Source organism: Gavia stellata, chromosome 1 (genome assembly GCF_030936135.1).
Source record: "Gavia stellata isolate bGavSte3 chromosome 1, bGavSte3.hap2, whole genome shotgun sequence".
Lineage (NCBI taxonomy): Eukaryota > Metazoa > Chordata > Aves > Gaviiformes > Gaviidae > Gavia > Gavia stellata.
In genome coordinates, this window is record NC_082594.1 from 2,790,892 (window position 1) to 2,802,002 (window position 11,111).

Genomic DNA, 11,111 nt, shown 5'->3' on the forward strand with positions numbered 1-11,111 from the left:
AGCCCCCAAAGCTCTGAGAAAATGTCAGCAGACAAAAGGAGCAAGAGTTTAAAATTGTTCCTGTTTGCAGTTCTTTCTGATAACGTCATTTTGGATGACCAGCTAGCATTAGAAATGTCATAAAAGTTGTGATCTATATGCCACCGCTGCAGCTCTGTGCTTTTCTTTCTGCCCTGGTGGTAACTTCAGCAATGTGATTGTACAAGCCGGAAGGTTTAAGGTCTGCTTCTGTTTTTTTGTCTTCCAGCCTCCAGACGAGTACCATCTCATCTGGATCACGTCTGATCTCATTTCATTTATCGTAATTGTAGGAGTTTTTATATTCCAGAAGTAAGTAGCATTGTTACAGCTCGACTCTTGTGTATTTGTGGCGTGTGTTTTTGTTCAGAGCGTGGGGTGGAGACGGGAGAGAGGAGCACCGTGCTCCTCAGGTGCTTGGATTGCAATAGCAGGGAAACTGTTTATTAAAAATCCCTACAAAGACTGCAAACAATAATTCCACTTCTGAGATGTGACACTGAATTGGATGTAGTCGCTACTTTTTAAGGAGAATGAGAGATCTCAAAATTGTAGCGATAGACGCCTTGCTCTGCTCATAAATGCGTGTGGGAGAGAAACTGTAAATGCTTTAGGGAAATGGACGTTGAGAAAGAAATTAAAATGCTTTGAGGAAAGAAGAGGGAGACGTTTTGAGATTACACCATTATAGTCTTCAAAAAGAGCATGTTATAGTTTTCTTAAATCAGTTTGTTCCCGTTTGGATGAAGAAATAGAAATATTATGATTTAGCAAATCAAATCAGTTGCTCAGGTTGATGCATAAAGAAAGTCTCCGAATTTTCCAAAGAAAAGGGAGGGCAAGGATTTTATGAGGGCACGGCAGAAGCGTCTCTGTTAGCCAGGTTCCCTGAAAACAAATGTGGAGCATAAAACCTAGGAGCACAGAGCAAGTTAAGACAGTGATAAATCAGGAGGAGGTAAATCAACTTCCTAATGGCAGAGTTGGCCAAGCTACAGTCCTCTTGATTATACTGGAGGAAACCACGGTGTCCTGCCGGTGATCTGCTAGGAAGCATTTTAGTTGTCAGTGGTGACAGTGTAATAACCCTCTCTGGGAAAAAATGTGAGCTCAGAGAGAGATGTGCTCCCTCCAGCGAGAAGCAGCAGCTTTCTCCTGGGAAAATGTGTCATTCTGAAATTGCATCCCCTCTTCCCCTGGCTCTACAATCTCATCTGCTTTGGCATGCACACATGACTGTCCTAGAGACATCAAGGGACCTGCACTTTCCTTTCTTCTTGATATCTGAAATGCCTTCGTGTTAGGAGCAGCAATTTAATTTACTACAGCCTCATGAGCTAGTGATTTTGTTGTCATGTTGTTCCAGGTCACCTGCTCGCAGCAATCTCTTTCCTTCCCCTGGGTGCATAACTACGCGGGTAGTTTTGTCGTGTTACAGTAGGCTATTGCTCCTGCCAGCACCCACTATGAATTTGACTTCAGGCCACATGTTGGGTCTGTTCATAATTGTGCCTAAATTCACGACTTGCACAATCCCACGCTGGTAGACCTGTGCCCAGTGGGTCCCCAATTCCAGCATGGGATAATGGAGTGAGCAGGTTCAAAACTCTCCTCTCAGACTATATTTCCTGACAGTCAATGAAACCACCAACCAAGATGAGATTAAAATTCTTCTAAGAAGTCTTGGGATCTGAATTGTGGCTGATTAAACCTTTCCTCCAGAAGGGCATTATGGCTGTGTTGTCTGGAAGCTTCCTCCATTCCCTCAAATTTGTCAGTTGCTTTAATAAGAGATGTCCCTGCTCTTTAGACCCTGTATTTCTCTGTCAGATACAGAAATGCACGTAGGAGTCTGGAGGCAGGGACTGACCTCTCTCAAGAGCAGAACTTGAAGGCAAAGATGATATTTGCAGTCTTCTGCATCATCTCCCAAAGTCTGTTTTAGAAGGCTTTCCTGAATCAGACCCAGGAGACCACAGCTGGAGAAATTAAACTGATTCAAACTGCTGAATGGGAACTCTAGGTCCCAGAGCAGAGGGAAACGTTGCATTTTTGGAGAGGGAGAAGTCACAGCTACATGGACTTTGCAATGGCTGGACTTTTCCTTTCTGCACAGATTTAACTTCTTCCAGTTTGGAAGGGGTTTGATGGAGTAGGGCAATAGGAGGAAGCAGGGTAAGGAAGGAAAGCGTTATTGCAGGATTTCCCTCAGTGTAAGTGTGATACAGGTGAGAAGAGCTGGAAACTGCCACCAGCTTTTCCCAGGGTCCATCAGCCTGGAGCACTGAGCTCCCTGCCCAGCCTCTGGACCTGAGGTAGAAAGGCAGTTGCTCAGAGAGGTCTGGCCAAATGTCGTCTTTTGAATCTCTCTTGGGACATCTCAAAAGTCAGTAAAAAGAAGGAGAAACTCTAGAACCAGAAGTTGGACTTTCTGCAGCAAAGGGCTTGCTCTTCCAAGAGCCTTATGCAGGAGAAACCCATTTCCCTGCCATTCCAGTTTCTCCACCACATGAAAGAATTGGTAGCAGTGTTGAGGATATAGCAAAACCAAATGGCAGCAGAATTGCCTGACTACTACCTGCTGATGTGATTCAGCTTTGGGAAATGGTGCTTGGCATCTGGCCTTCAGTGTCATGGTTGTCTTTTTGGTTTTGGGGTTTTTTTCCAAGTCCTTTTTGGGGCAAAACAGAGCTGCTTCCTTCATGCAAGGATGAGGGGGTGGGTGGGAACAGAGCCACCGCTTCGATGTGCTCGTCCTCTCTCCTATGCATGGCTTGTCTCTCCTCCGTAGCCGCGGGCAGGGATTGCTCCTGCTGTTCTGCTTCAGCCCTGGTGACAGGATCGTGGCAGCCTCTCCAGAGGGGAAATACCAACTGTGATGACTTCTAACCGATCTCTTTTTGCCTCTTTGCCTTGTTTATTTTCTTACTGCTCTGACTGTTGTGCATGTTCCTCCTCTTTCTCTCTCTGCTGCATTCTGGCATCTCACAGCTATCACATGATCAGGTAATTCTGGTGCTTTCTTCCTCTTTCTCTTTTTCATTCAACCTTCCTTTCTCTCTTTCTCCTTCTCTGCTATGGCTTCACTGCAGATGGACAGGGCAGGACGCAGCTTTTCATGATGCTTTCAAACATCTGGCTTCACAGGGGAACCATAAAGGTCTGAACGTTGCATATTCCATAGCATGAGCACCAAGGGAGCCTGATGCTGAAGCCGGTGGATGTTTTGAAGGCAATCTGACCTTCTGTTAACAATGATGCGAATCGCTGCCTTTTAAAACAGCCCTATTCTGAGGTCCTGCAGTGTGTTGTAATTGGGAAATTCCTAGTGGATGTAATGTTTTCTCCATGGAAATAATCCCATGCAAAATATCCCCCTCCTTCCTGCATTTACCAGAGATTTTTGAGACCAATCTCTTCTAAACTGGCCAATTCTAAAGAAAATATGGTAACCTGTTTAATTATATAAAGTAGCGCTTCTCTAGCCCTGGGAATGAATTAAGGCGGCTAATAGCTGTAAAGGTTTCGCTCATCAATTGCTGCACTCGGAGCTTGGGATCTTTCAGGAGCGTCTTCCCAGTTACAGCACTGTGAAACTGGAAATGCAGTGTAAAAATAAATAGCACTGCACCCAGGAAGGGAATGAGCCTGAGATGCTGGATTTGAAGTGCCATCAATTGGAAACCCAGATTTCTCCTTGCATTGGCTATTTTCTCACCAGTCGTCCTCATCCCCTTGGAGGGAAGCGCTGTCGCTTTTCTGCAGTAAAGCCTTCACCGTGTCCATACCCAGACTAAACTCTCCACATGTTACCTTCTCCATTCCTTCTGCTGTGTGCCACGGGGTTGTATTTCTGAGGACTTGGCTACTCCCTACCTGTGCTTATCTGCCCCTCTCCCTCTGCCCACCCACTGCCTTGGGGGTCAGGTTTGGCCACATGCAAGTATTGTCTGCTCCATGAGGTACCTTGGACTTGCGGCGTTACGTCCTCATGGCACCTCCCCAAAACAGGACCTGGCTATGGGGCTGGGCTGAGCCCTCCTACGCGTGCAGGGAGGTTGGGTGTTTTCCCCTTCTTGCCTCCGCCTTGCTCGTGGGTAAGGAGAAGACAGAGGCATGGAGGAGTTGGCAGGCTTTAGGCAAGAGCAATCGCAGGACGGGGACTCTATGGTTGTGGCTGGCTTGGCTCTTTGCTCGCTCCATCTCATCACCTCGGTACCAATCAACCCCGTTTTGTCCCCGACCTGCCCCTCTCCCATCCCCTTTCCCTGCCATTTAGCATCTCCCCTCCAAACCAAGGGTCTGGTCGTGGCCCTAACATGGTGTATGCTGTCTCTGTGTTGTTGTCCCAGTATTTTTTAGTCTGTTCCCACCCCGTGTCTGATCTGCTTTGATGCCAACCTCCCAGAACAAGACCTACCTGCTGTCTGTCTGGCCTTTTTGCACGCTGCTGTCCTAAACGTGGCCGATCACAACAGAGTCCAAGGGGGTAGGAGAGGTGCTATTTTCTATTAAACAAGCTTTCTGGAGACCCAAAGGCTACAGAACAGAGAATATTTCATATGGTGTTGGAGTTGCATTTTGGTTAAATGTACTGGTGGCTCTTCTAAGAGGGTATTTCAAAGTACCCCTGAAAAATGCGGTAACCCTCTCCTAGCTTGTTCAATCAACACCTGTGAGAGGAGTCATCAGCCCCTCGTACATATTTAACCGGCCTGGGTCTGACCGCAGCCACCACGGGAGATGGAGAGCAGAGAGCAGTGGTCAATCCTCTTGGCACAGGGAGAAAAGCCCTTGATCCCTGCACCCCTTTGAGGCTGGGCTGTCTGTGCCTCAAAATGGCCCATGCCCTCCATGGGACATCTAAGACCTATGGGCAAGAGATCATCATGCCTTTTGGCCACGCAGCCCACCCGATCCTGAAGAATCCAATGTTGTGGGCAAAGAAAAGACTCATTGTGGTAGCAATATGTTTTGGTCCTGATTATAGTTTAAGGGAGGTTTTATCCCGTGAGATCTTATGCACTTGCAACCATATTGACTTTAGTGGGATCTGCCTGCATGGGACATTAAGGGTAAAAATGGTCATCTTCCAAGTCAGAGTGGCTCAGCTTAGATGATGATGATAGAAGAGAAAAATTTCTTTTTAAATTTTTAAATTTTTTTATATACTTTAATGTCTTTTGCCTCCTTGTACTTCTTCTGTGTTGCTAATGTCCATGGGTCTGTGAGTTGTGTCATGTTGCCATCCCACCCCTCTTCTCTCTGTAGCAGAGCATCTGCCTTCATCCGTACCCCAGTCAGAGCCTGATGGTGCAGTGTCACCCGCTGGGATTTGGGAAGGGGATGGAAACTCTATGAAATCGGCACCAGATAGATTGCAGAACCTCTTTGGTGGATGTTGCATTGTCAGGCTGATGCTGTGGACCTAGGCAGGAAATGTGTGGGGCTCCTCAGATCCTCTGCTCCGTGGGGCTGCGGAGGGCATTAGAAACTTAAGAGAAGATGGTTTTTACCTTTAAAAAAAAAAAAAATATCACCTTCTCTTGTGGGTGTAAGCCACTAGATGGTGCCAGAAGATCAGAAACCCAATAAGCCACCCTAAATCCCTGCTGTTTCTCCATCAAATAGCCTTACAACATCCCTGGCTCCAGCAGGGAGAATGCAATTTACTTGAAAGCTTTCCTCTGTGGTCAGGAGGCAGGACAGATCGGTGGGGTGTGGGCTATGAAAGCCTGGCCTAACCAGCATCCCTTTGCAATGGGATCTTGGGTACGGCTGCTTCGTCTGAGCCCATCAAGCCCTGTTTTCCCCTATTGCAGCAGCAGCCCACCTTTCACCCCACTTTCACTCCAGCAGCTCTGCAGCTGAGGGTCTGCTACAGGCGTCCTCTCAGGCTGAAAAACAGCTTTAAAAGTAAAATTCCCCTTGAATCACAGAATCACTAAGGTTGGAAAAGACCTGTCAGATCATCAAGTCCAACCATCAACCCAATACCACCATGCCCACTAAACCATGTCCCGCAGTGCCACGTCCACATGTTCCTTGAACACTTCCAGTGATGGTGACTCCACCACCTCCCTGGGCAGCCTCTTCCAGTGCTTCACCACTCTCTCAGTAAAGCCATTTTTCCTAATATCCAGCCTGAACCTCCCCTGGCACAACTTGAGGCCATTTCCTCTTGTCCTGAACTTACTGCCATTGCTTATTACTAACATCAGTAATTTTCTTTACATGCATTCAGTAATGAGAATAAAAGTCTGGCTAATGTTAAGTCGAGCCAAGTTCCCATCGTCCTCATATTGTTCATATGGTGGAAACTTTTGGTGAACACTGAGTTTCATCAAGGCTTAAAAAGTGGAGAGTTTGTGTAGAAACATTTAAGTAAAGACCTGACGTTTGGGGAGGGAAGTGCACTAGGAGAAATTACATTTAAGGGCACTGTATGCGACAGCTACCTGCATTGGGACTGCTTGTGCTTTCCTGCAGAGCAGCTCATGTTGGTGTCTTTTGCTGTGTCTCAGACTTGAGACCTTAAATTGTCTTTGAGCTCTCTTGTCCCACAAGTGTGAGCATGTCATTCCAGTGAGGAAAAGGTTATGGTTTCTTTACTTGGCTTGGTCTCTTGTTCTGTTCCCCCTTTCCAACCCTAAGAGTCAAAATAGCCCTACCTCCTTTGGGCAGCTGCATAGCTGATGTGATAGAGAGGGGTTTGGGGCATCTCCAGTCTTTGGTGAAATTAGTGGAATTAGGATGCTCAAGGTGGTTAAAGATGACCTGCTTGTATGTTTGCACCCCTCTGAGATAACATGCTCATCTCTGAACATCCTCCTACCATGCGGGGTTGTGTGGTGCAAGGGAGCAAAGGCGTGAGGGTCTCTGGGACTTGTTGGTCTCCACATTGTTGGTGGCCACTTGCATTGAGGATGCTCCCGTGGTTGGAGAGACCAGCCCCTGATATCCCCCTCTTGTCTTGCAGGTGGCGCCTAGGAAGCATCAGGACCTACAACCCGGAGCAGATCATGCTCAGTGCTGCTGTCCGCCGGTCCAGCCGGGACGTCAAGATCATGAAGGAGAAGCTGATCTTCTCAGGTATGGATGGGGCTGGCTGGTCAGAGCCCTTTGCTCCATCCCTCAGCTGTCACCCTGCGCTCTGCTGATGGAAGAGGTGGGCTCGATATGGGTGTCATCTCCTGCTGGTGGGACAGGGTGACTGGACTGACCCTGCTACACTGAACCACTTGTGGGATATGGCCATGGCTCATCCGTCCCAAACTGGTGCAGGTCTGAGCAATGATTTGCTCAGAAATCCTGCATTTAGCTTCCCAAGTTATGCCATGCAGCTCTCTTATACTGTCTCACATCTTATAGAATCATGGAACCGTTTAGGTTGGAAAAGAGCTTTAAGGTCATTAAGTCCAACTAAAAACCTAATACTGCCAAATCCACTGCTAAAACATGTCCCTAAGAGCCTCATCCACCTCCCTGGCAGCCTGTTCCAGTGTCTGACAACCCTTTCAGTGAAGAAGTTTTTCCTAATATCCAATCTAAACCTCCCCTGGTGCAACTTGAGGCCATTTCCTCTTGTCCTGTCACTTGGGAGAAGAGACCAACACCCACCTCACCACAACCCCCTTTCAGGCAGTTGTAGAGAGCGATGAGGTCTCCCCTCAGCCTCCTCTTCTCCACACTGAACACCCCCAGCTCCCTCAGCCGCTCCTCATCAGACTTGTGCTCCAGACCCCTCACCAGCTTCGTCGCCCTTCTCTGGACACACTCCAGCACCTCAAGGTCCTTCTTGTAGTGAGGGGCCCAAAACTGAACACAGCATTCGAGGTGCGGCCTCACCAGCGCCGAGTACAGGGGCACGATCCCCTCCCTGCTCCTGCTGGCCACACCATTTCTGATACAGGCCAGGATGCCGTTGGCCTTCTTGGCCACCTGGGCACACTGCTGGCTCATCTTCAGCCGGCTGTTGACCAACACCCCCAGGTCCTTTTCCACCGGGCAGCTTTCCAGCCACTCGTCCCCAAGCCTGTGGCGTTGCCTGGGGTTGTTGTGACCCAAGTGCAGGACTCGGCACTTGGCCTTGTTGAACCTCATACATCTTCTCTGCTCTCAATTGTCAACAGTGTGTCAAAAGCTATAAAACCCATTAAAATGATTGCATAGATGATCACAAATAGTGGTGATGAATTTGGGGTAGACCGGGACTTCAGTGGCACTATAGGTTGAGGGGTTCCTGACATGCTTGTGCTCCCCTCAGCATTTATTTTTGTTGGAACATGCTGCCAATGTGTCCATCTCACCCCACCTCTGAGAAAGATCTCAGAAATGCCGACAAAAAGGGAAGCATTTAGCTTTAAAAGATTAAAGTTGGTGCGTGAAGCTGGAAAACTCACATTTGAAGGAATGTGAATATAATTTCCCCTTGAGCCGTGTTGTGGGTTTTCTTTCTTTGTATTTAGGAGCTGGAGACCTCCAGCAGGGATCAGGGTTTATTGTACTGGGCACGCACACAGCAAAAAGACAACTCTTGCTTCAAAGAGCTTATTGTGTGAAATGCAGGCCTGATTCTGCCTTCCAGAGGTGGTGAAAGTCAGCTGTAAATCCAGGGAACCCAGAGAGGGAAAGCATTTGGTCACGGCAGAATTAAGCCTCCCCAACATGTTCTAGACATAAAATATCCCTAGAGGCAGGGGATCTGTGTTAAAGTTTTGTACCTCTGAAACAAATGTTCTTGGTTAGGGTGGGTGTTTACAATTAAAATGTTGGTGGTTGCACGTTTTTCCCAGTGAAACCAGTGACTATAGGAGTCTCCTCTTTTCCAGAATGGCCATTTGGGTAGAGATTAAGTTCCAGTACTTTGCACCCTTTTCCCACAGGTGACTAATTCAACCTGTGAAATAGCATCATGTGTATGGGGGGGTGCAGTTTTGCCTCTGATGGTGGCAGGATTTCCAGGGTCTGAAATTTAGAGGTGAGCTCCTATTTGGAGGCAGATTCTGTTCAGAACTGGTTTTAAATGGGTGCAGTGTTACCAAACCTGGGGTGAAATCCCTGTAGGATCAAATGGATCACATGTGCTGGAACTATACAGCTGCTCAGTGCCTCAGTTTCCCCATCCATGGGGACGTCCTGAGACTTGCACCCCTGTGACTATGTCCCTGCTTTCTCTGCCCTCCCCAGAGATCAACAACGGTGTGGAGACCACGGATGAGCTGTCTCTCTGCTCTGAGAATGGCTATGCCAACGAGATGGTCACCCCCACAGATCATCGGGACACCAAGCTGCGGATGAACTGAGGGACTCCGGTCCAACCCTGGCGCGTGGCATCCCCCGCGTTTGCTCTGGCAGCAAGAGCCGTGCTCTCCTGCTTGCTGTGGGATGGGAACCTTTGAGGAACTGCTGGTTGGGCAGAGACCCCTTCCCATACCCCATCACTAGCTGCTCCGCCTCCCTGGTTGTGAGGTTGGGGAGCTTATTTTTGTAAATATGTAGAAAATCTGAATTTTTTTTGTCTTTTTTTGAGTGTAATTTTTCCAAGGCATGAGTGGAAATACCGTGTTCATTAAATCCTTGACCTTATGGCTGAAGTTATTTGAATCTTGACGTGACAGCCTGAGACCCCTTGGAGGGTTCTGGGAAAAACATGTTAGACGTGTCTCCCCTTTCTCCCTCTTGCCCTGCTCCACTCCTTCCCTTGGTGCAGCGACTGTGTAGCTGAATGTTGTGATGTTCTTGTGAAGTGTTGGTTTTGTTACTTTTTTTTGTTTCCCCCCCTTCCTGGGCAATGAAGTTTTAGCTGTAATCCAACAGGAGGCTGTTTGGAGGAGAGAAGCTTTCCTAGGAGAGGAGATAGCACTGCTTTTTCCCGCTGAAGTTCAGAGCCGGGGAAGGGGTAGCACTGGCTCAGTCACATGGGCACCTTCTCCTTATCCTGTCCTCCTTCCCCAAAGCCTGGATGCTCGCAGGGGAATGGCCTTCTTGAAATGTCCTGCTGCAGCCTTGAAGGCAAATCCTGAGCGTTGGCTGTAGATTGGCCTCTGCTGGCAGCAATGCTTCAGTTTTTGATTTTTTTTTTTTTGGTCCCTTCTTTCTTTCTATCTTCTCCCTGAGTTGGGCTCTGTCGGGAGCCCGGATGGCTTGCAAAAAGCAATGCTATGGGCACCATCACCACTCAGATCCGGCTAAAGTGCCTGCCACTCCAAGTGGCTTTTGCAGTTGCTCCTTTTCTTCCCTGTCCTTGCACCTGCATAGGAAGAGGAGGTGGTGATGCAGTGTGAGCTTCCCCTTCTCTGGGCCAAGGACATGCCCATGGGTGAGGGAGTTGTAAATAGTTTGGAAAGTGAAGCAGCCCCCGAGTGTAATTTATTCCTGCAAGGAGACCTTTCCTCCTTGCTTTAAAAGCAGGATCTTCGAAGCTGCATGTTCATGTCCTCCAAAGGAGTGACTGTCTTGCAGCAGATGCTGACAGGCTCATGAAGGGAAGAGCTCTCATCAGCACATTTCCAATGCAAAAGGCTTTAAACCAAAATCCTAGACCAGAGGTTTAAAAAAAAAAAAAAAGCTCAGAAACCAAGTAGATGGCAATTGAATTTTATCCCCTCCCTGAAACGGCTCGCAGCCAGCCCAAGGGCGGTCTCAGCTCTCTGCTCTTGACCTTCAAGGCCTTGTGGAGAGGAGCCTGTTTTTGGGTCACTTTGCTGTTTGCACGGAGCCAGTTCCCAAGGCAGCTGAAGCCATCCGGAAGGCTGCCGGAGCTGTGAATGGGTCTTGGCTCAGTTCCCGTGGCCTTCTGGTGTTGGGTTGCTCCCTTCCTTGCTGGGTCTTGGTCCACGCAATGTGTAACGTGGGAAATCCCATTGAGTGCGAGCTTCCTTTGAAGCTTGGTGTGCCCTGCCTTGAAAGCAATGGGACCATCAAAGTTGTTTACTGTGGAGGGAATGGGAGCTGAGGCTGAGTTTTCCGTTGCTGGTCAGGCTGGGTTGTAGAGACTGTGAGTGGTTGGGAGAAGTCACCTTGGAGAGGAGAAGGTGGTCTGGGGGGATGCTGCTGTGCATCGCGTTCGACACCCAAAGCAGGCTTGGAAA

General features: G+C 48.4%; 1 protein-coding gene across 1 annotated transcript in view; it reads left to right on the forward strand.

Annotated features, from left to right (window-relative positions):
• The window catches only part of GDPD5 (glycerophosphodiester phosphodiesterase domain containing 5), a 113,340-nt gene extending 103,998 nt beyond the window's left edge, over window positions 1-9,342 (forward strand). Inside the window, exons 13-15 of the mRNA XM_059820922.1 lie at window positions 248-330; window positions 6,998-7,110; window positions 9,208-9,342. Of these exons, the coding sequence (XP_059676905.1) occupies window positions 248-330; window positions 6,998-7,110; window positions 9,208-9,323 (312 nt within the window). The 3' untranslated portion in view covers window positions 9,324-9,342. The remainder of the gene's footprint in view (window positions 1-247; window positions 331-6,997; window positions 7,111-9,207) is intronic.
• The last annotated feature ends 1,769 nt before the right edge of the window (window positions 9,343-11,111 follow it).